This window comes from Castor canadensis, chromosome 13 (assembly GCF_047511655.1).
Source record: "Castor canadensis chromosome 13, mCasCan1.hap1v2, whole genome shotgun sequence".
NCBI classification, from domain to species: domain Eukaryota; kingdom Metazoa; phylum Chordata; class Mammalia; order Rodentia; family Castoridae; genus Castor; species Castor canadensis.
In genome coordinates this window covers 67393245-67419593 of record NC_133398.1, presented here as the reverse complement: position 1 = coordinate 67419593, position 26349 = coordinate 67393245, and the positions used below count along the sequence as shown (strand labels likewise).

At 38.2% G+C, this 26349-nt stretch overlaps 1 protein-coding gene across 7 annotated transcripts in view; it reads right to left on the bottom strand.

Moving 5' to 3' along the window:
- The window catches only part of Glis3 (GLIS family zinc finger 3), a 443820-nt gene that overhangs the window by 9568 nt on the left and 407903 nt on the right, over window positions 1–26349 (bottom strand). For all 7 annotated transcript variants that reach the window (XM_074051951.1, XM_074051954.1, XM_074051952.1 and 4 more), the window contains one exon: window positions 20081–20256. In XM_074051951.1, coding sequence (XP_073908052.1) covers window positions 20081–20256 — 176 coding nt within the window. The remainder of the gene's footprint in view (window positions 1–20080; window positions 20257–26349) is intronic.

The following is a 26349-nucleotide window of genomic DNA, read 5'->3' as shown; positions in this document are numbered from 1 at the left end:
CTATTTTGCCCTTATTTCTAATTTTGTTGTAGACAGAGTATAAGCAATAATAGGAAGGAACAAGGGTTTTTGCTGGTTGAGATAAGGATAGCTATACAGGGCATTGACTCACATTGATTTCCTGTGCATGTGTGTTACCTTCTAGGTTAATTCTTTTTGATCTAACCTTTTCTCTAGTTCCTGGTCCCCTTTTCCTATTGGCCTCAGTTGCTTTTAAGGTATCTGCTTTAGTTTCTCTGTGTTGAGGGCAACAAATGCTAGCTAGTTTTTTAGGTGTCTTACCTATCCTCACCCCTCCCTTGTGTGCTCTCGCTTTTATCATGTGCTCAAAGTCCAATCCCATTGTTGTGTTTCCCCTTGATCTAATGTCCACATATGAGAGAGAACACACGATTTTTGGTCTTTGGGGCCAGGCTAACCTCACTCAGAATGATGTTCTCCAATTCCATCCATTTACCATCCATTATCATGGCTGCATAAAATTCCATTGTATATAGATACCACATATAACCAAATGTTAGAATGGACACAGCAGCAGCCATTTGGCACATCCCAACTATGGAATTTAGATTTTACTATTATAGTTTAAAAGTATATCACACGCTGAGAAAATGGAACATTCTGGAACATTCTTGGCCCTCTGGAGACCTGAGCTAGGTACTCTTGTCCCTGGATGCTAGATCTTGCGCTAATTGACACACATCCTGATTTCTTCATTTGCCTCACTTGGGCCCAAAACAAGCAGCAAGTCTGAGTGGTTCTAAGGAATCAGGAATTGGAGCTATGTGATTTGGGTAGTCCCTTGGACTGATGTTGACTGATCTGACCTCATGGTCAGGCATATGTAAACATACCCACCAGGAGCATGTAATGACTCCTCACTGAGCAAAACTGAAACTATTTGCTGTCTATAACCCCTATAACCCTATGCTGGTTCTGTTCAAATTTGTCACCCATAAATTCCCTGGTAGCACTCCTCAGTGTAACATTACCCTTCCAAGAAAAAAAGACATTTTTCACCAAACTCCCACATCTCTCCAAACAGGGACATTAATCATTCAGGTAGAATGATAGAGACAGTCATTGGCTTTTTGTGAAAATCAATTCATTCTTTCTTTCCTATCTTCTTTCCTATTTCTGAGAGACGGCAGAAATGTCACATGGCTTCAATCTATATTTGGGTGCTGTGATCTATAAGAGAAGAGGTTTGTGATGTGGCCAAATACACCTGTGATGGTATATGTTAAACCCAACATTCTGGGCTCCATCTCCCAGTCTGTATCTGATGGATGAGAGCAAAGTGGTCTATAATTCCTGCCTTTGGGTATCTTGGCAGATGTGAGAAACTGTCAAAACCACAATGGCCCCACAAGCATGGGATCACTCTAACTGCCAACCCAAGAAAAGAAAATCCTCCTTATAAAAACTCTTCCTCCAAGCAACTAGTTAATAGAGATGCCAAACACACTCAAAGAGTTTGGATGGTTTGTGGTCACTCAAAGAGTTTTAACATATTCTCTTCTCAGTGCTATTTCAATAAAACTAACAAAATTAAATAAAATTCCATTAGGATCTTGCCTTACACAAACCTAGAGAAAGCCTAACTCACTTTCTGATGAATGGCTCCTGTATTTCAGCAGTTGGATTTCACGTAGCAAATTTGGAAAGAAAGTGACTTCTCGGACCCAAAGAGAAATGAGGCAAGACGTTAACACATTTTGTGAGCATGAGACCTGAGAGTGATGGCAAGGTCAGCCAAGCTGTCAGTCAGACAGTCAGTAATGGTTATCAAGCACTAGTTCAGGTACTGCTGGAAAGACCAAAAAAGTAGAAGATGATATCTTGTCTTTGAGAATTGATAATGTAGTTGGAGCAAGGATATGTACATTTATTAATAGCATAAGAACACACAGATAAACACAAATTGGCAATACATCTTAGGTGTCACATTTAGTTACAAAATCACCTCTTCTTCATTTTAGAAGTTATTTGTCTTTGGAGGATGGAAGAGGGGAGAAATTTGAAAATAATCTCATTCTATCTAAATCACAGCTCCTAAAGTTCGAGGAGAATCAAGTCTCAGTTTGAGGAAGTTTTTTTCCCTGTCTGAAAACAAACTTGCTTTTTAAATTATAAAAGTATTTGGGGCTAATTATAACAACTAGAAGATGTAGATTTGTATAAACAATGAGTGCACAAATTATCTTTACTTCCACAATTCTGAAATGGCTATATATATATATATATATATATATATATATATATATACATTTGAAACTCAAATTATATATATGTGATTATATATTTGTATCCTATTTTCCCTTAATACTATGAGTTTCTGCACATTGCACTAAATTCATTCTTAAAAGCTTTTCTTACTTTGTCACATAAGGTCACTTGATGACAGGTGAGATTGAGAGTTCATGGTCACTCTTGCTACTAATGATGATAAAGCAGCTCCATGAAGCTTGGTGTGGATTTCCTTCCCAAGTGAAAAGGAATGTTATAGGAGAAAGGAATTGCATGACTAAATATGATAACAGAAAGGTGATCTCTAGGGCAGTGCTACCCAATAGAACTTTCCTTGATGACAGAAATATTTTTGTCTGTGCTGTCCAATATGGGAGCTACATGTGGTTATACAACATCTGAAATATGGATAGCATGACTGAGGGACTGACTTTTACATTTTATTTAATTTTAATGAATTCACATTTAAATAGCTACTGTATGATACAGTGTAACTCTAGGGCAATCTGAATTCCCAGACTTAGCAGACTTTTCAGGAATGTTTCTGATTAAATTCCTGGAAGAAAAATGCATGATCCACTATGAGTTTAAATAAAGGTCGGACAAATTATTTTAGACTCTTGACCTTCAAGAAAGGAAGTATATTAGACTATTATATCTATTTATTTCTTATACACTTACCACTTCAATCTGTATGGAAGGAACGAGCTAAAATATATCAATAAGAAAATAACAGTCACTCAACTGCTAACCCTCAGGAAGTTAGTATTGTTTTAGACTAAACTGCTATGGCATTTCAATGCTCCCAGAGGAACCACTTTCCTTCTGGAAGCAGCTACAGATGGGGAAAATGTGTGTCACTCACTTTCTGGGGTTTACACTATGGGTTTAGGACCCCAGGCACATTGGGAGTGACATCACCGGTAGGTCTCTATTGTTTGGACTCTTTGGTGAAGAGTCAAGAGAAAGCTCTATCAAATGATGTATACATGAAGATGAAGGTGAATAGCATCAACTTATACCTTGAAATGTGCTAAGTCACAATGTGTACTTACTATGATTGTTTATATAGCAGATGGCTGGGCAAAAGCAAAATTCTCATTTTCCTTTATGGTGATGCTAGGGAACAGACACTAAACTCTGGGTACCAGGAAAAGTGCTAGATGGACAATATTTAGAATTGAGAAATGGTCTTTTCGTCCAGCAGGCTCAACCTGGACCATAATGGCAACCCATATGTCATACAGCCCATGTTAACAGTAGGAATCCTCACAGACATCAAGAAAGCACCCAGAACTACTTCTCCCACTGAGTGAGACCTAATCAGGTTTGGTATTGTCTTCTGTGAAGCTCCTTAGAAGCAATGCTGAGAGTATTCCCTCCCCATTGACCTCTTGATATCTGTACAAGAGAAACTCTTCAATCCAGGGATCTAGGCCAAGCACTATAGTTTTCTAGTTATTACCCAAATCTCAGGAGTCAACTATTCCTTTTAATTTGTTTCTATTTTATTTCAGTGCTGGGGATTGAACTCAGAGCCTTGCACACGCCAGGCAAGTGCTCTCCCACTGAGCTAGATCCTTGGCCCCAGAAGAAAGGTTGACTGATGTGTGTGCTTGCTGTTGCTGCTATTGTATTTCTGTAAAATGGGTGTGTTAATAGTATCTACTCATAAAATAATCACACAGATGAACGAGGATTAAAACATACTGAGCATGTAGCTGATGCACAGATCACACTATAAATATTACATTTCATTTTTCCTAGTCTTCTAATATCATATGCATCTCAGTTTCCATGTTTTCTTTCACTTGCCAAGTATTTACTCAACATTTGCTCAAGTACTGGGGCCACAGTGGTGAAAAAAAAACTCCACTCCATGCTTTTTTTGGAGCTTATTCTTTAGTTGGAGAAAAAAATAATAAATATAAGCAAGAAATTAAATAATATAATTTTATACTGCATATGACAATGAAAAGGAAATTTCCTTTAAGGAATATATAGAGATGAAAGAGATGCAATCACCTTCTCCACAGTGCAGTTAAGATAGGAAGAATGAAAAACAACAAAGAAGTTTTGACTATGGTTGCCTTTGTTTAACCCTGACCCATGGTGACAGGTGTAATTGGGAGGCCCCCACAAGGGATTTGCCCTGGCAGAGAGATCTTCCTGACAATGGTGCTAAATAGTTTGTACCAGGGTAGGAGAATAAGCATCATCAGTGGCAGAGTCAGCACTGGAAGCCCCTCTGTTTCTTGGTGTATGGTTGTTTTCTAGCCAGACGGAAGGAAGGATGTATATTTATGAGCTTTACGACTCTGATTATTTTTCTGCAGAGACTATAATTTTGTGGGCTACTTTAGGAAACGCAGAATTTTTGGGCTTAGTCATATGATTGCTGTGTATGTAGGGACACAGATGAGCCCAAATGAAGAATGGGTGGGGTCAAAGCAGAGGCCCAGAGACAGACAGGAGATGCATGACGTTCTTTGTTTTGTCAGATTTCTTCTTCTCCAATACTCTTATGGCTCTTTGAAGATTCCCCTTCTCCTTGGGGATCTTTTCCCTGCCTCACTGTAGAGGTATTTGCAAACCTCCAATAAGCCTAGTCCAAGGAAAGAAAACAGGGATGATATGGGAACTCCTGAACTTTCCACAAAATTTTGATGTGAACCTTAAACTGCTCTAAAAAATAAAGTCTAAGAAATGAGTGAGTATGTGTGCCTATTATGCATCTCCATATGATATGCTTTCTCCAGCAAAATACATGTCCCATGAAGGTAGGGACTTTGCCTAGTTCATTACTGTGTTCATAGCATGCATGTTAATACCTGGGGTATAGTATGTCTCAATAAATACTTGAGACAAATATCAAGAAACCTTGGTGACTTTGATCACAAGGTAAATGATAGGCCTTCAGCAGTATTTTCCCAAATCATTTTACTTAAGATATACCTGCAGCCCTCAACTCTTTGTACATAATTAAGGATCATCTCTGGCCAACCCACCCACACTTCATTCCTTCTGTGATGATTCTTTGGTGTCACTTAGCATTAGGATGCAGAGTCAGAGGGTAGAACAGAGAAGGGTTTGAGGAACCCAGGAATTGTGCTTCTGGGTGAACTAAATGGGCATGAGAAAACAGAGAATGAAGGTAACATCAGGGTAAGAATAATATATCCCTGCTAAAAATATTCCTTCCATACTCACTGGAGGTAGGAGTCTTACTTGGGTTGACTAGATCCTTTCCAATGGGTAATACCTTCCCTGCCGGGGTTACAGTTTGCAAACCACCAGCAGCAGATTAGAGCCATCCCATCCTACCACACTAAAGTACTTTCTGAAAATACAAATTTTGATGGAAAAGAAGAAAAAAGGGGCAGAGAGGAAGAAGGAAGATGAATGTCCTCATATTCCTTGGCTCTTTTCATTTTTTTCAACATTCTTAATATTTGTGGATTTCCTTACTCTCTGGGGACCTTGAGCTATCCCTTTGAATCTCTTCTGTATTGCACAAAAGAAGACAATGAAAAAAGCGAGGGGAAAACACAGACTAGCCTCTGGTCCTAAAGACCATCACAACATAGTTTTGGGGTCACATCTTTTCAATCTGACTCCACACACTTGAACTTTGGTCAAAAAAAGGCCTAAGAAATCAGACATTACTCATATATATTTTAGTGTTAGGACATCTCACAGGTTCCTTCTTAAGTAGCCATCTGACATTTCTTACTTGGAAGTAGGTAACTGGAACAATGTTCCCATTTCACAAAGCACTGGAAGCAGAGCAACTGTTGAATACACTGCCTTTATACTGATACTTTGTCTATATGATACCATGCAAATAAAAGTGGAAAACTCATCCAACTACTTTAACATTTCAATATGGCCAGATATTTAGCATTGTTTCTAGATCTAGCCTTCACCTCAACACAATGGGCAGCAGAACATAAAATAGTGATTGTGTAATCCAGAGCTTTCTCATTGTCAGTTTTCCTAATGTTGGCATTTTGAGCAATATTTTGGTTAGAGTTATACTAGCCACTTGGAATTTTGTTGTAAAGGAAAGGACCTAATACTTGTTTGCTCAGAGACAAGCATTGCCCTAAGTATTTTATGCAAAAAATCTTCATACTTACCACACCTCTTTAGTTAAGTAGTATTGTTCTCAGCTTAAAGACAAAGAAATAAGAGAAATGAAAACAACTTATCCAAATTCCCACAGCTACCAAGTTTCAGAACCAGGAGCCAAACCTTGGCCTATTTGCTGACATAGTTCATGAAGATGACTTGAGCTGAAGATCATGGACCAAGTTAATTTAAACAAATTGTGCCATTTTTGTTGAGGTCCCTTTGTGGGCAAGTTATAGGCAAAGTAACTTTGCCTGGGTACATTTTGGAAAGTACATTCTTATTGATGGGAGGGGTATTGAATTCATTAGTAAAACTGATCAAATCACCTAATCACTGAAAAATTCTAAAACCCATCAAGAGTAGAAACAGACATTTTAGGACTTTCTTATGGTTACTTTTCTGACTTAGCCACTATTTTATTCTATCCATTGCATGAACAACTTGGATCTGAGTTGGATTCCCAGATGACCTGTTAACCAATTGCATGTCTTTAGACAAATTCTTTTTCTTTACAAGACTCATTTTCTTTTCAAATAATACCCATTTTATAAGGTTGTGGAAAATATGTATGATAGGGCTTATAAAAGCATTTAGTGTATTGCCAGGCACCTTACTAGGCCACGGTAAAGATATCAACTCTATTACAATGAAATGAGCATAGAAAGTTTCAGGCAGTTTTAAGCACTTTTTCTTACATAACCCACCACTCTTAACTGTAAAACAATGCAACTCTTGACAGTAACATCTCCATAATTTGGTTGCCATTTCTGTCTTATTTCCTGGTCTTAGCCATCAACATCATCCAGATCTTCATTCGAGGTACAGCTCTAAGCTTTCTTCCTGGAAGAAGTTGAGAAATTGACTCTTCATTTTAATAGAGTCTATAAATGGGGAAGCTACAGGCACAGCTCACAGACTGTGTTAGGAAGACAGATTTTTCTTTGGGCTGAGAACTGAACCAGCTTGCAAAGCACTGGAGCTATTTACAACTGACATTTAAGCAACTACTCTACTAAAAAAAAAAAAAAAAAGGAAAATAATGGAAATAATAACCCTTAAAACCCCATTTGGACACATTCCTGTTCAAGGAGCCCCATGACAGTGATTCAAAAGTTGATCATTAGAGCAACCGTCTAGTCCTCTTGCTCTTGGACAGTTGCAGCATGAAGGCGCTGAGTTAGAAAAGCCCATCTGGTTCCAAGAAGCAGGGCCATTTTTATCTACAGTTTGTGCTACCAGCTTGCGGACACAGTGACATGCTCTGAATCTCTGGTGTTCTCCACTTGTGCCCTATGCACCTCACTGTACTGCAGCAAAGTGGTGACACCATTGATCACTGTGAGGCATAGTATGACCCTCAGGCTCATCTACTGATTTCCAAGGAAGGGGTGGGGGAATAGGGCAGACAGAACATGTTGCTAAAGGGGACAATGAAGTCTTTGGGAAAAAGCAGAGGGAGAAAGAAGTCATGTGTAAGAAAAACACTCTTGGTTAGAAGATTTAATCAATTTTCATTTAAGTACTCCCAAACCACCCAAAACCCTAGTGCATGGTGGCCTATGGCTTCCAAATTCTCAAAATGATAAGCTGCCAAAGCAAACTAATTGCAATGTGTCTCAGTAATTGCCATGTGTGGATATACACAGTTATAGTAAAATGGTTCAGTGAATCCTGACAGTGAGAATGCATATTTGGAAATTAAATAAAATAGAGACTCTCAAAACCCAGATAACCCAAGGAGTCTGAGATGCATTTGAGAGCCAGCTCTGCTATTTACTGGTTGTCTGGCCATAAGGAAACTATGGTCTCTTTGAGCCTCTGATTCTCCATTTATATAAGGAGAATAATAAGACTCATATGGCAGCAAATTCTCAAAGTAGGAAGGGGACGAAACAAAGGGAACTAATGAAAGGGATTCAGTGGCCAGGTGCCCAGGAGTTGCCAACCCTACTTCATCACCTGCCAACTGTACCCAAAGAAGAGTCTTTTAGTCCTGTACATGGGATCTAGAGCAGAGATTCTTAAAGTGATGCCACCTGAACCAGCTCCACCTGGGCAGGGTGTTAAACCCATACATTCCTGAGCTTTAAGGAAAGGCTTAGTGAACCAGAAGGGCCAAGTGAAATCTGTGTTTAACAAGGTACTTCTTACCCTGAAGTTTGAGAGGCTCTAAGAACACCATGAGATGATTTTCAGACATCAAAATTTTTTAAAAATGAAATTGCAATAAAAAAACAGAAAGGCTCTTATTCCATTTGAAATGGGGAAGGATAGCTCTTCTGATAGGCATCTTTTCCCCATGGGTTGTACCCCAGCCCCTTTTGCTGTACCTTAGGACCATTAAAGAGAGAGTAATAATGACTGTTCTAGTGACCTTGAATTATACACTCAACAGATATGGGTCAAGATGACTGGTGCTCCCCTAGTGCTTTTCTCTCACATGTTAAATTCTTGATCAAGTTGAAAACATGGAACCTCATTTGAATGACTCAGAAGTTTTGCTCTCATTGTTGACCCCTTACTGATCTTGTGGCCTAGACTTCTGTTGTCTAGCTGTAAACAAACTCCCACATTATATCCACTTTGCTAACAAGGTGACTTCTTGCTTCTCTGAATCCAAGTCTGATTATACAATTTTCCAGCACATCTCACCCTTGCCAGGGATCCAGTGTCTTGATTATTTCTCCCCTGAACCTCTGGGCCTCATAGCTAAATCTCTACTATGTACAGTTAGACTACCCCCAAATCTATTCTTTAGGACAATATACTAAGATTAAATCTGGGCTTGAGGTAAAAGTGTATAGAAATTTGTATTTGTGGGTTTGAGAGAGAAGAGTGGATATTGTATTTATGAAGCCTGACAAATGCCCTGTAGCCCAGGATCCCTGTCATCTCCTTCCAGATGGCCATCAGGAAACTTACCTTCTTATTTTGTCAGACCTTGTGGACTACTAGTCCACAGACTAATTCAAACTAGTTCAGACTACTAGTCTGAACAATCCATTTTTTAATCTGACATCTTTGATCACCACTTCTGCTAAATAAGACTTCTTCCCAGTGCTACCTGGAGGAACTAACTCTAATGAGTACATCAAGTCTATAGGGTTTTTCTTTCTTAATCTCATTCCACTGCACACTGAACTTTAAATTTTAGATATGCATTTTAGGCATCTCAAAATGTGTCAAAGTGCTACAGGAGCAAATAGATGACCATGAGGAATATTCTCTGTTGAGCTCAAAGGCTCTGTTTGCCAAGAAACACAATTATTAATTAATATCGCATACCACAGATAGCCCTTAGAGAAATATAAGCTCCAGACAGATTTTTTTTGCTTGTTTTTTTCAATGTTGTAGCTTTAGGACCCAGGAAAGGATCTGGCTCATAGAAATTATTGAATATTTGAGAATGAGTAATGCTATAGCTAGAGATTTTGGGAAAATATTGATTGTAAGAAGGATGAAACCAAGCTCAAGGATTTTAAAGTAGGAACAATACAATAGTTTATCAGAGTTTGAGAAAATAATGTGACTTCCCTTTCTATCACAGAATCTTTTTAAGTGGAGGGATTGAAAAAAACAAGGTGATGAAAATATGATGAGCTCTGTCCAGGTAACCTAGAGGGCTTTGATGCTCTGAGTTACTCTTTCCTGCTAATTGCCAGAGAAGCTACTGAACCTGAAGACAGAAAAAAGACTGGTTAGGGGAATTGAGCAACTTGAATTCTTTTAGGAAACCATTCCAATATCAAAGAACTTCCACAACTACTCTGAGTTCTACCTCTAAATGGGGCCAACAATGTATTTCCTTCTCTCTTCACAAGATTATAATGAGGATTTAGGTATCTATCCAATAAATATTTTATTGATTGGTTTCTATGCAGTTACCACCACTGACAAAAATTTATGTCTGCAAGAGTAATTTATAAAGCATATATTGTAATATAAATGTAGGTGCTGTCACTAACCTCATTGATGTTGATAAAAAATGCTGCATCAGCCCATATCCACAGATGCAAAGGACCGTGAGTAATTACTAGATGAATTCAGATTCCCTGAACCATTTTGCCATAATGAAGAGGAAATTTGAGAACTTGCTTTGGGATGTGTGATATGAGGTTGGGTTTGATGAAGGAATGTAAGAAGGGAGGAGTTGGTGGTTACATTTAAATGATCTAGAAAAATGCCTAAATGTTTTTATTTCAACAGACTTGCATCTTAAAAGGTCTAGTTCTCAAAGACCTTGCAAAAGAATGAAATGGAGGGTTTAGTCAGAACAATCTGGTTAGACAGGGAAAATTCCTGTAATCAGAAATAGCACTGACAATTTTAAGTAAACCAACAAGAAATTCTAAGGGAGCTGGGAATGGTTTATACCATAGTGCTGAGTCCAGATGATCTGAATGGAGACAGATCAAGAGATTTTTAGTGTTTCATTGTTTTAATTTTCTGTTTTATTAACATACAGGCCTTACTACCAGTAACCCAGATGTTCCTGACGTGTGGGTTTTTATTGTTTTCTCTTTAAGGAAGTTTCACCCATAGCTCTTCACATTTTTTTCTTCTAAATCATCAATTATTTATCATAGGTACAAATAAAATTCAAATTGAAATACCTAAGATTTATAAAACACCATTTATAAGACACCATAAGATTTATAAGACTGCTATTAATACATTCAGTCTTAAAAAGTTCAACAGGGCCCCTAAAATAGAGTTATAAGAACAATATTGAATTTACTTTTGAGTTCTAGTTACCAGACACCAAACTTCAGGAATTTCAGCTACAAGACAGAATATCTGTTTCTGAAAAACTGTCACTACTTCTTTAAAAGAATGAAAAAACACTAAATCTATAATAATGTTCATTAAACACTGATCCATAGGTATTTTTAAGTTTTGAGACAGTGAAGTCACAATAGCCAAAGAAGTGGAGATTTTCTGGATATTTCCTCCTCTTCAATAAATTTTTGAGCACCGATTAAGAAACTGACAAATTGCCAATGACATAATCTGATGGGCAGGGTGAAAGAGCAGGTAGACCACTTAATAAATAAATAAAAACCCAAGACACTGTTTCTGTCATTTAATCCCTGTTACTACTAAAACACGCTTTAGTGTTACATGAAAATATGAAAAGATATTCAATCATATTATAACTAAAGGAAAAACTAAAACAAGTTATCAAATTTTGCTGTACAAACTGACAACAATGAAAATAACCTCTACCGTGAGGCAATGAGCATTCTCTTGTGTTACTGGTGGAGCCCAACCTGAGATAACATTTGTAAAGACACATGGCAGTACCTATCCAACTCTAGAATGTCCATTAACCCAGCGATTTCTCTTTAGAAACATTTCTTGAGAAAATTTGTAAGGAGATAATATGTATGGGTTTGTGTAAACATATATACATGTATACAAAAATAAAGAAATTTAACATAGCAATGCTAGAAGCAGAAAAATGTAAAACTACATAAATGTCTGTTAGTAGGAGAATGGTTTAAAAAGATGACATATATAGAACTGTCTGTAAGAATCATAGAATGGGGAGGAGTATATCTTTGAACATTGACCTGGAAAACAAAAGCATGTATTTTGCAGAGTTAATTTAAAAATCAAGTAATTCAACCATTTTTACGTATACATGCCTAAAATGCATACATGCATACATGTATATGATACATGCAAACATTCATATGTAAGCATATATGTACATATTCATTTCTGAAAGAATGCTTATAGATCTCTAAATAGCCGGTATCTTTGAGCAGTGGAATTGGCGTAAGCATGAGGTTGGGAGGAGACCTAAAGACTCTTCATAAGCCTAAGTACTATAAGACCTCTTAAAAAGAAAGAGCAGATAACACTTTTTCCTTTCTATTTTGAAAAGTAAATAAAAACTTTTAAAGTGTCGTTAAGGTCTATGCCAAGAGCCCAGGAACTCAGGCCCATTGTTTAGTACTCAGGCTTCCAAAGCTTCCCCAGCATACAGGTGCTTGTGAAAAGCCTGGCACACGTCACATCACTACTAATTGGTCATATTATCTTAGAACAGATGATTACCATTGTGACATGTCCAAGGTGATCCAGAGTGAGGGAAATAAGAGTTGTAGGGAAAAAAAAAGTAGAGGAAAGATCTGAACTGGAATCTAATGGTTGTAAATGTTTTGAAAACTGAAAATGCTTTTAAGTGAGAGACTTATACCTATGGGCAATGTGAATACCTCCAAATTCCTCTTCCACATGGTGGCCACTGCTTAGAATTCCACTGGTGGACACTCAGTTACCAGCTTTGTTTTGGGTATCCTCTTAATATGGAAAACACCCACAGAGAAGGGGTCCTACAGTAAATGAACCTTAAGGTGCAAGTATATCATTGGATCATCCAATTTCCTCTAGGGTAAGGTCACAGGCAGTTGGTCAAAACTGTGAATCTAAGGCAGAGGGCAGAGAAATAGGCAGGAAGTACCCAAAGAAAAGTGGGACCCTGGAAATGTGACTGTTGGGCACAATTTTGCAAGGGGCTAGAACTAATGATCAAAAATCCTTCTCTTCTTTTTCTCTTCTTTTTATTCATTCATATTTATTCAAACACATTTATTAAGCACTTATTGTGCACAAAGTACCACAAGAGCATATCTGACCTGTATGGTTAGTCAATTAAATCATCTTAATATCCTTATTAATGAAACATGGTACATTAATCAGGTAGGTTTAATCCACATGGGTGTGTGTGTGCTCACGCACACTTCTGTGTACAGATCCTTCAGACTTTCATGTTACATATGTAGATTACCCACAGCTCAGTTATTTCCATAATCAGTTGCTCAGGCAGCTCTACTGGTTAAGATGACCATCTCACATCCCTCCCATAAAATCCAGTATGTTGAAATGCTGACTGCACCCAACATACACACCTAAATTTAACTTGGTTTTTAGAGTTAGTACACTGTCAGAATTTATCAAGTACTACTTATGTAAAACTGCTCTTGAAGTAATTTTGTAGTAATTAAGTATATAAGAGTAATTAAGGATTTCTCTGAATCTAATCATGAATCCCTAGAACTATATGGGCATTAATAACATGAGGCCTAATACTGAAAATTATTCCTGATTGTGACTGCTGATGATAATACCCGAATAGCATCAAGTGCACTCATTGGCTTATATCTTTTTTGAATATGTCACAACCTTCTGAGTGAACTCTATGACACTGTTGATTTATAATCAATTATATGTATCTTTCTGAGATTTCAGTAAGTTGTGACACATTCATGCTCAAGCAAGACAGTTTCTAGGCTTGCTACATTATTATTTCATAATCCCATATACGCAGTTGTGACTAAATTTCCTGTGTGTGTGTGGGGTGGGGGGAGAGTATGTTTATTGCTTTAAAATTTTGTTTTTAAAAAAGAACCTTTAAAGACTTAACACTATAAATCCCCAGCAATGAGATCAGTCATGGCAATATCCCAAAGAGCTCTTCCTGAAAGTGACATTACACAATGGCTGACAGGGGAAGAAATTAGATAAACTCATACCTGCCACCGCATTTCCATCTAAATATCTGTGCTCTTCAATTTCTATAGTTTGAAAGATGCTTTGGTTCTTTGGTAGGACAAGCCATTTATAATGCATTTTGTTCTTCCAGGCCTGTTGGTGGCTGGAAACCCTTTGTTTCCCCATGCAGTCAATTTGAACTGGGCTGACAAGCTTACAGCTCCATACTGAGGTAGGAAAATGCCACCATTGTCTGGGAGCTGTCTGGCCTGCCTCTTCAGGGCCCACAGGCAGGGCATGCTTTAAATCATGAAAAAGACAGCTTAAAAACCACAGGAGCTGTGACCAACAGAGAAGGCTCCTGCTTCCCACTGCTGCTGCGGTGATATCAAATAGCCCAGGCTAAGGGTAGCCTCATGGGGTTTTCCTAATGAAATCTAGTAAGTGGACCACGGATGATGGGAACTTTGTGCTGGCAATTGGAAACTCCAGAGGGGTGAAAAGAAGAGCAAGAAGTGGAAACCTGAGAGAAACCTAAGGGAATGGAGGACAGAGACAGTAAATGAAGCAGGAACCTGGGAAGAGCCATTGATTTCCAAGAGGCAGTATGAATGAATCTGTTTGTGAGACAGGTAGTACAGGTCCCAGTTTACAGATGGCCAACCCATTCCTGCGGTTGTATGGCAGAAGTATGCTCTGTCCAGTAAGAGTTATTAACAGAACCTCAGTTTGGTGAAGTGTGGTGATGCAATGCAATATCCATCTTTCTAGTTTCCCTTGCATCTGAAGGTGGCCATGTAATCAAGCTTAGCATACACTTGTTCCTCACTTTGTATCCTCTTTCTACCTAAAACTGGGACAAGATGTGTAGAATACCAGCATTCCTAGGAAGGAAAGCCAACAAAGCAGACTGAGAGAAGGCCTGGACACTGTCGACTCAGTGGGGTTGCTCCTCTATCCAACATATATTCTAGTTAGACATCTTGTCATGCAAGAAGAGTAAACCTATATACAAGAGTTGCTGCTACAACATGATAAATAAATTCTGGAAAGTCCTAGGCTCTGCATAAATGTTTATTTAAAATAACAGGGTCCCTGGGAAGCCAGGACTGAAACAGACCACTCAAAATCTATGAAATCTTCCAACTACAGCAGTAACAAAATATTCAAGAGGGATTTGGGGCAGCCATTCAGTGTAGCTATAACCTTTTGGGTGGTCATTACACATGCACAAAACAATTGAAGGGAAATGTTGGTTTACAGGAACTGTGTCACCAGATGAAAAGAGAGTTTAGTACATGGGAGGGAGAGAGGGAAGGAAAATGATCTGCCACTAATTGAAGGCCATGCATGGGGAGAGTGAGCCTCTCTTGAACAGAAACCCCAAGATTGTGCTCATTTCTAATTTTATTAAAAACAGAGGTGAAAGGGTTTCTGCCCGTATAGCAGTGAAGCTGAGGACTTTTCATTCCCTTCTTCTCTTGCTATTCCAGCTCTCCTTGCTTAAGAAAGAGGGGGGTGAACAAACACAATTCCATATTATTTTGATATCATCCCCTGATTGACTGGTTGCATCTGAGTGAAATGAACCTATTTAGGTGATTTGTTTGGATGTTTTACACAAGCAGCCCAATATAATCCTAACAGAGCTTAATGCTTCTGTCTCTCCCATTTCATTTGCTGTGCAGCACTCTATTTGACTTTACTAAACTATCAGGTGTAGCACTACACTGAGCATGGCACAAAATCCTTTCTGAGTTGGCCTTATGGCTTTCCAGTGCTCTCTCCCTCTTCTGCATGGCTTAACCTGTGCACTCCAGCAGGACACACACCCCATGGCTCTTCTCTGTACACACAATACACTATCATTTGTGGTCTTTCCTGTGCCCTTTGCTTCCTTGCAGCCAGGAATGTCTTTCCTCACTTGGCCTGCCCAATGAACTATTTATCTTCAAACCCCTTTTCAGGTGTCACCTCTACGAATTCTTCTCTGACACCTTCTTCTGAATAAATCAGTGCCTTTACACCTTCTACTATTGCATGTGTCACAGGGCACTGATTAAATGGTGTTCATGCCTGCCTGGCACATGGGGTGACCAATGAACACTTGCTGAACTGAACTTGGCCTCTCCTTGGTGAGCCTAAAAGTGGGAAGGTTGTGAAAATGCTGTCCTAGAAATTCCCATGGTATGTGAACAACCTGGAGTGAATAGGGCATTTCAAAAGAAAATATCCACTAGCACCATAACGGATATACAAATATCAACTCTCAGGTAACGAATCTAGGCAAAATTTTGAAACTTGATTGAGCAAGAGATTTGCCTATTATAACAAGAAAGAAAAGACCAAAGAACAAGCTTATATGATTGGAAAGAATGTCCTTATTTGTACATCTAAAACAAAGGCCTAAAATATACTAAGAAGTTGCCTTAGAGATACTACCAAGCAGAGACTCATAAATGCTATCAACATTCAACATTAAAAAGAAAGGACAACGTATCCTTCTTAGTAATGAAGGCAATATGAATGGAGGAAGTGGATGCAGAATCAATAAAACCAAGGTGAGGAAACTTGATAAAACAATGCTGGCAATCCTTTGAAGGTGTACATGTTTTCTTACTAAACACCCCTTAATAAAAACGTACCCAGAGCATACAGTGTCTAAGTTCAATATCAGTTAGTGGTATTGTTAACAAAACTTAATAGGCTTTATTTTCTTTTTCATCTCCTCTGAGTTCTAACCTTTCATGGCACCATGTAATGCAACAGCATCTACATACAGGTATCCACATTTAGGCATGGAAAACATGTGAATACCTTATCTATTTTGGTGTGCCTCTGACTTAGAGACACGTCAATTAAGAATGTGGCTTGGAAATGTAGACCTCATATTAAAGGTGCCTGTTACTTTGGCAATGTAGAGGTGCCCAGACATTTTTTATTCTTGCATGTCTCAGTTCCCATCTCTAAAAAATACAGTGATGACATTTCTCCCTGACCTCTACCTACTGCAGGGAGAACAGAGGAGATGGGGTGACAATGCTCATTAAAGCCATGGACTCTTGAAAGAGAGAGCAAACACTCACTGCAGCCATCGTGTTAGAAACCTTGACACTGCTTGGTGCTTTAAAAGTTAAATTTTATTAGGGAATGAAGTTCCCTGTCACCAAGGGAACTCCAACCAACAAGCACATCCAACAAATGGGGAAAGGCATAACTAATAAACACAATGACATTAAGAAGGGGTGAGAAGTCACCCCCAGCACGGTAATACCCCCTTGAAAAAGGAGACGAATTTTGTCTTTATCCTAATAGCTAGTTGAAAAATGCTTTTACTTGGAAATTTCTAGAAATCCACTTTCAGAAAACAGCTCAAAGAGGGAATATGGCTGTGTCAGATCCCTACCCCTTAGTTTCTAGCAACTGTCCAGAGCTAATGTGTGAGCATTCTCTTTGCAAGCTCATCATAGCACCCACTTACTCATCTTCCTTGAGAAATAAAGCAAATCTCCCAATTTGCCTTAACTGTATCTTGAATCTAATTTAGGGCTGATGTTAGCGACTTCTTATTGGCAGTGAGAATTTTTAACAATTAAAAAAGTAAAAGTTAATCCTTGCTACTTGGGAGGCAGAGATCAGGAGGATTGTGATTCAAAGCCAGCCTGAGGCAAATAGTATGCAAGAGACCCTACCTTGAGAACAGCCAATACAAAAAGAGTTGGTGGAGGGGCTCAAGTGATAGAGCTCCTGCCTAGCAAAGCCTAACAAGTGTGAGATTTGAGTTCAAGCCCCAGAACTGCCAAAAAAAGATGAAAGTTAAAAAAATAAGGCCCAAAACTTCAAGTTGGCAATGTATTCATTATTTAATTTAAAAAGGAAAATGAGAAAAAAAAGAGCATTTTGCCAAAATGACAGGGTAGATCCTATTTTCCTTTGTCTTCTTGGTTCATTATTAATTTGTTGAATGGGAAAGTGTCAATAGTGCCTACTTTCCACTAAGTATTATGCTTGCACTGGGGCTACAAACATAATTCCTGTTCTCAGAGTCTAATTAAGAAAAGGAAAGGGAAAGGAAGAGAATTAAATAAGCTCCTACTTTGTGTCTGGTGCTTTTTGTATCAACTTCTCATGACAACCAATGAAAGAAAGTGAATGAAACTCTCCCCACTGGGAAATATGAATTGAGGTTAATAATTGCCCAAGGTTATGCAGTTAAAAGTTGACTGATACTTACATTCAAATTGGTCTCATTCCAAAACCCCCTTTAAATTTTTTGTTAGAGAGTAGGAAAACAAAAGAAACCACCCGTTCATTATCCTACCACTGTGATTCAAAAACTATTAGTATTTTAGTGATTTTATTTTCAAATGTTTTTCTACACATAGGTTAATTATTAAATTATTAAAAATTTATTTCACAGTTGTAATCAAAGCAGGTTATGCTGCATTTCCCTGGAACTATGACACCATTGACTGAAATGCTCCATTATTCTACATTGAACCAGAAAGAAAAATCACTGCCAATTATATGATGCCACTGACTGTAAGATCAGCCCAGACATCAGCAGTGTGTTAAAATGTGAAGGTAAAAAAGAATATCTTGGAGTCAGTGACCCACTCTGTACTCTACAGAGCCCACACTCATGCCATCCATCTTCTGATTTGGAGGAGTGCAGGGTTCATAGCCCAGAGGTCCTGGGTTTCTTCCACATCAGACAAACTACTTGACTGGACTGGAAGAGGGCTCCATTTATCTTTCTTACACATGACTTGCTTTGTGCATAGCAGAAAATTTTTTTGGTTGAGTAAGTATACAACTAAAGTTTGAGAAGAAATTTATAGACAGAAAAAGGTAAAAATTACCACAGGTCTGAACAATGGTAGAAGTCTGAGTTCTGTTGGAAGGAAGGGGGGTTCGTGTGGCTATAGTGGAAAAGCAGAGATATGGATAAAACTTGGAGCCAGGGCCAGTGGTCCTGTCTTTTCAATCTCTGTCCTTCTTATAGTTAACTGCTATCTTTTTTTTGCTGCTCAGGCCTCTACTTTGAGGCTCTTATCCAAGTTTAGCTCCACAATACTGCTTGATTCTGCCATTTGGGAAAGTTATTCTCACTCAGTTTGAACACGGATTGAGATTGGTTTGGGGACACCAACTGTTAATTTCAAGTAATAATCCTTATAGAGCAAATTCCAGAATCAGTAAGAGGTAGATAGGAGTCATTTTTCAGAAGAATCTCAAACACTCGGTCTAAATGGATGGTTTCTTGTTTGCTTATACAGACGATCTGAATGCCCTAGGAGTTAAAAGGCTTTGATCCATTTGAGTCTATATGATTAGGCATTTCAACTTTCTATGAAGGTTCACTAGGATTTGTGCTTGAATTTCCAAAGAAAAGAATTAAGTCAGAACACAAGATTGGCACATTTTGAAAACAATGATTTCTCTTGTTTCTTACCTCTTTTTCTTTCTCCATGTACTTAACAAGTTTCTATGTGTCTTTACTACATGTAATTTGTTAAGTTCCCTAAGAGATATGACAATGATTCGTGAAATTATGATGTCAGGAACAGTTTGTATACTAATAGGGAAGATCCATTTTACTCAATGATAAGTAAATTACAAGACAGAGTGAGCAAAAGTTCTATCAAAAAAATACAGGTGAAATGCAATCAGAGAAGAGTTCAGAGTATGAGAGATCATATCAGCTGGGAACCAGTAAAGGCTTCAGGGAGGAGGTGTCACTCATCTGGACCTTGAATGATGAGAGGAACTGGCTAATGAGAATGAAGGCAGAGGCATGCATGGACACCAAGACTTTATGGTTTCCGTTCACATGGGCTGCTTATGGTTCAGGGGCGGGATGGTGTTAGTGGGTCTATCCTTCAGGTCTCAGAGTACTGGGTCTATGAATTGATCATCGCCTTGGGCTGACCAGCTTGGGGTTTCATTTTAGGGCCAAAGCCAGGAAAATACTATAGATTTCATGCCTATTAAGTGAGAATTTTTAGAGGAAAGTTCAGAAAGTCCAAGTCTGCTGTGTAACGGAACATCTGAAAATCACAACTGCTTACTAAAATCTCTTGATTAAAAGCCAACATCCAGATGCCTCAGCACAGTAGGTGGCCATCAGTCTCATAAAAGGCAACAGCACAACATAAGTTTTCAAAACTTTAGGAACTGCCAGTTCCCTGCTTACCGTGGACGTGGATACCATTTGGTTGAAAAGAAGAACTTGTTTCTTGCTGATAGGGCTTCAGGTGAGAACCAGAGGGCTGCTGGGTGGTGGGGGGCTGTGTTCTCTGCAGTAGTGAGGAAGGAGCTGTAACTCTCCGGGGGCTGATGTGGTGAGGAGATGGAGCAGGAGGTGCAAATCTGAGAAAACAATTATAAAAGGCAACATGAGGGACATAAAACAGCAGGAGCAAAGACAAACTTTCCAAAGCCAGTGCTAAGTCACTGTTCGGGGTTGACACAGTGTGACAACAAGCCCTTTAAAACCTTTCAAGACCCTCTCTCTTGCTTTTTACCACTGAGTTCTTAATTGAGATATTAAGTCCAAAAACAGGCACCCACAAAAAAAAAAAAAAACAAAAAAAACCCAAGTCACAGTTTGGGTTTGTCAAATACTCTGGGTTTGGAGAAATTCAAAGCACATCTTTTGCCAGGCCCTTTTTCTGCTAATTTTTAAATCCGTTTGCATTTTAGGGAAAATTTGATCCATATGTTCTGAATCATTTACACTTAGCTTATAAACATTTTGTTTCATAAAACATATCTGAGGTCCAAGAAGTGTTACAAGTCCTTCTTATGACCCTCTGTAATCCTATTCTCTTTAAACAATGCATTTTCTTTTGCCAAGAATAAATTAACTCAAACCTCAAAGGTCAAATGTGGCTTGAAACCCAGAACCCAAGATGTCTGCATGGGTTCTGTGCTTGGCAAAGAACATTGCTGAGTGTGTAGAGAGAACACAATATAGGACATGTGACAATCACAAGACTATTGGTTTCTGGATGTACAGACATTTAAACAAGGTAAGATTGCCAAGTAACCTGGCATAGCAAATGAATGACTGCACAATGATCTTCTAATTGTAAGGGAGAATTAGCAGGATCTGAGTAATGGGGTTTAAAATGACAGTTTATTCTTTCTAATATTAAAGTGAAGGTGTACTTGTGAGAACAATGTATAGCTGGGTAATGTCCACAGAGAATTCAGATGATGCTCAATTTGCCAGTTCATCAGGGGAACAGGCACAAATATGGTGGAGAAAAGAGCAGAGTCCGCCAATGCAGTGAAATGAAGCAGCAAAATAATTGGGGGTAAAAATACACTAGTAATGAATTATTTAGTTGCCCTCCCCCTAAAAAGTCCATTAAAGCTGAAAACTTTTAATTGGCTTTTTTTTACACTGTGTGGAAATACAAGCTTTGTTTTGTACTAACACATATAGGTCACCATCTGTTTACATCACTTATTTCACAGGAACAAATAACTCTACTTGGCTGGGCTTTTGTGTAGGACCATAGATGATAAAAAGGGAAGATGAACCAGACAAGTTTATAAAGTAATTCAAAACATTCTGAACCAGAATATTTAACAAGGTAGAGCTTCTAAATTTGTGTAGCAAGAAAGCATGGAACAAAATATCAGGTTCTTTATGTGTGTCCCCTGTGAGGTAGGATGAGACTGTAAGAAGGCCACGCAGGAACCAAGAAGGGAGAGCTGGACTCTTGGTCTCCAAAGAAGTCAGAGGAAGCATAAGCAAACCAGCTGGGTAAAGATGCCAGTTAATCGATCCCTTATGGTTTCACTCCACTGAAAGAGAATAGTAACTGAGTGTCCTGGGCTGGGTAAATGTATGTTTTTCTAAGCACATCATTGTAATTGGAATTATCCTGAAAAGATGTGCTGAATCTTGGGAGAAAACACAGCAGACAAATCCTGGCACATCTAGTGCCCTGACAACATCTAGTAAAATGCATATGCCAGGATTCCTCATATGGAGGCTATTTTCTGGGAGAGCATGTCCTTAATGTGTCTCCCAAGTTGTTCTGAGTTGTGGGAGAGGAATGAGGAATCATGGAACCACACTTTTAAGAATCACAGACTTTAAGGGAAGGAGTCTATGCTACAACTCAATCTTGGAATCCCCTGCTCTTATGGATCCCTGGGCAGAGGGAGAATTTGAATTGTAAGGTAACCTTACTCACTATTAAGCAGTTATTGCTGACATCTCAATTTTGTTTGGAGGAAAAGGAGCAAGATTCTTTGATTGGCTATCTAATTTTTATCTCCTCATTTGAGAGTTTCTGCCTTCTTTTTTTTTTTTTTTTGGTGGCACTGATTTTTGAACTCAGGGCCCCATGCTTGCTAGGTAGCTGCTTGAGCCACTCCACCAGCCCGTTCCTCATTTGAGGATAAAAGACACAACATGCTCTAGATGATCTTCGAGTCTTTCTTTCTGGTGCTTCTGCTACCTTCTTTCTGTTGAGGACTGAAGGAGCAGAGATGTGTGGATGGGCAAGTTGGCAGTGTTTGGGAAGTCTGACCCTGATATAGTCTGACTAGTAGCAGAGGGCAGTTTTGTTTCACAATACCCTACACCAACAGCACAGATTCCTAAACATGGGTTTGCTTAACAAGGAGTAGAAGTGAATAAATAAAAGAGGCAAAGATTCTCAGTAGTATAAAATCTTGCACTTTTATGATTTAGAGTGATGTTAGCAAAGGTTAATTATGGTTATTAGTTATAAAAAGGGGAGGACTGACAAAGTAAAAGGACAGAATTTATTTGAATATTTTAAGAGTTATTTATAATGTGAGTTCTAGATATAGATTTTACATATATATATAATTCTATATAGTTATGTGCTCCTTATAAATTATTCTTATCTATTCATTCACACAAGTTCCAAACCCTGGCCATATTTCTTAATTACCAAATACTATTCAATATTCTAACAACATTGAGTAAAGAAATATAGTAGGCACACTAGCTCAGAGAAACAGGAAAATACAGTATTATGCCTTCTACCAACTCTACATATTGCTTTTTGCGAATTCAGACTGTATTATTCTATGTTATTCAAATAAATGAGATTATATGAACAAAGGTAACAGAATTTCAAGACATAATATGTTGCCCTACATAAAGTACTAATAAAAATTTACATATAAATTATTCAAAATGATATAAATGTACACATAAAGTAGGCTTTGATTTGAAAAGGAAAGAATTGGTACAGAAATTTTAAATTTTATATCTATAGAGAAATGAACTGTGACAAGAAGTGATCACATTTATCATATATAATTGCTAGAAATAAGGAAGTAAATAAGAATTTATAACTCAAAAGTTTAGCGTAACAATTAAGTGTACAAATACAAATTGATTTACAAGTGTAACGGAGACAATTTTGTTGCTGCCTAAAAACACTATGTAGTGTTTTGCTGATCTCTTATAACCTCTCTATTAATTTAAGTTTGATTTTTATATACTTGATTATGTGTGAACCAGCTTATAATAATAAGCTAAAATAAGAGGTGGGGGACAGAGAAGAGTGCTAAAGGTGAAACAGATTTCTACTATTGGAGGCAAGGCCTCTGGGAACATGCAAAAACAATCACTGACAACTCCTAGCAAGAGAGAAGCCAGAAAAGTGGTTGAAAAAGCTGAAAGAACTCAGGAAGGAAAAGAACTCAGGAAACTGAATAGTTTGAGGGCATTTAGTGCAAAAGCATACCCAAACAAACAGACAACACGCAGATGCTCACTAAGCAACAGCAACCTTTCTTACTGTAACTGAGGTAGGTTGGGGTCTCAGAATCTCATTTTTTAAGTGTCTATAGTTACTTTCCAACCCTGCATAGTAAAATGAATATGCTCTGAGTATTCAGCTCAAAAGAGTGAGTGGGTTTTTTTTTTAATCAAAAGAAGGTGAATTCATTTTTTGATGCTAAAATAAAATTTAAAATTTTAATGCCAAGCATAGATGGTAGTAGCTACTTATAATTTCTCTCTTATGGAGTATCTTCTTCCCCAGTTATGTCGGGCTAATGTGATATCACTCTGCTGAGTTACAGCATGTCCACGAGCTAGAAGAAAGACATTCTGACATTCCTAGGCTCAGCCCTATCCCCCAGCTGTGGATCTGCAGTGGACATTTCAGGGATTTCATTTCACACAGTGTTCTAGTCTCTTCTTAAGACTTTTACACATCCTTGAAATATATGATTATTATGTAAATAGGCACATAATAGACTAGGGGAAAAAAAATCACTGCTTACCGGAAACACATCACACAAAAGCAAACCAAAGAACTGAGTCAACCATTTCCACTCACTTGGTGGGGGAGTTTGTATGATGAGCAATGGGCTGCCAAGAAGTAAAAGGGGAGTAGGAGGGTAGGTTTTAAAGGCTCATAAAAGATTCTCTTGTGGAGGGGGGTTTTAAAAGATTTAGGCAAATATTTATCTATATATACCCCAGAAAGTAGCTGATTACTTGGAAAAATTACTTGACAATGCCCCTTTCCATCTATGCTTTCCTCTACTTTCCCTACCCTATCTTTACCATCATCAAGTTCCTCAACTTTGTGGTGAGGTCGGCTAGAACTGAAGTGGTCACCTTTCCTGGAAATGTAGTACTCAATCCTAGATTGTTTTGTAAACCAGTAGGTACCAACAGAGAAGAGTAAGTGGTTAGGGCTCACATGCAGAAACAATGAGAATGACAATGGCAAGAGAGACAGATGGATATGAAAAGACAGGTCAGAAGTCAGACCCATCTGGGCTGGGATCCTACTAGCTGGGTAATCTTGAGTAAATAGCTAACTTCTCCAAGCTTCAATTTCAAGTATATAATAAAGATATTCCAACTCTCACTGAGGATTTAAAGTATGACACAATATTTACTTGTTTCATTCAAGAGATATTTATTCTCTCTTTATTTATATTTATATTTCATTCAAGAGATATTTATTGAGCACTGGCCAAGTGTGTGACACTGTTCAGAACACTAGGGATACAGCAACAAGGGTTACATATCCCTGTCTTTGTGGAACTTATTTTAGTGAAAGGAGGAAGGCAACAAATATATTTCAGTAAGCAAACTATGCATTAGGCTATGGAGAAAAAATAAACAATGATAGGTAAGAAGTGGGGTATATTATGAAGAATTTTACTTTGGTAAGTCAAGGATACCAAATTAGTCCAGTCAAGGACTGTCTGACAACTTTCAAGTGATCAATACATGTTTATGGAATGACTGATCTAAAATAGAGTGTGCATTTAAGGCATCCCTGATAATAACATGTGCCCCAGTGTTTGAGATAAGATAAGACTGGAGTTCTAGCACTATATTAGAGCAACTACATAGTTCTTCAAATAAAAAAGTCTCATGACTTTTTTTCTCTTGACTATTCAGAAATGGAAATCAAGGCTCAAAGAAAGTGACACATTTACTCATCATGCTAATCTTCCAGTTCTAGGAGCAGGGACCCTTGGAGTTGGGATGGGTCTAATTTCTTGATACTGGATTTTTCCAATGGGGCATACTGACTTCACAAATTGATGTTATCATGGAATGTTCTTACTGGAGGATCACTGAAGTCTAACCTTTTTTTGGATGGACAAAAAATGCCCGAACAGGTGATATGACTTATCTAAAGTGGCAAAGCTAGTATGCTAGATCCCACTTTGAGAAAGGTAAGAAAGACAGAGCATGTAAAACAAGCCAGGGAGATGGGGTAAGGGAGGAATGAAAGAGAACACCTTGAAGGCAAGGGAGATTTTAACCCTAATCCTGAGCTGGCAGAAAGGTGGGTCAGCAATCTACTGTCTTTAAGATATCTGACAATGCAAGTGTTACCTGCTCACTTTGTTGAATTCATTCAGTTCTAAACTTGGGTTCATGCATAAAAGTTGGGCATATACCATCATCAGTCTTCCTAATTGGCTAACTCCTTTCAGGTTGGGCTCTTTCCTCTGTCTGTAAGTCCAAAATATTTCTAAGTCAACTTATAAATTTATTTCTTTAAACAAAATTTACTAAGAGGTTGTATTATAAGTCAAGCACATGTCCTAAATATTGCCTACTTTTCTTCATTTATGCTGAGTACAAAGCAGTTCTATCAAGCAGTGCAGGACTGTATCTTAGTACTTCTTTGGGGGTTAATACTTTGAAAAGAAGGAACTTACGTGTTTACATGATCAATTATATTAAATGTTGGTTGGTATGTGTTTTGGATAGTTTTTTCCCCTCTCTTCCACTGGGGTTATAGACCTCCCAAAGAAGAGGAATGCATTAGAACAGCTCATTTCATTGTATTCACACAAAAAATATTATTGATCTGCTGCCTGGGACTAGAAATAATGGATACAATCTGGTCTACCATGGATTTGGGAGGGATTTTTTTTTTTATTTCCCCAAGGATTGCGAGGTATCCTCTGTGGGGGATTTTA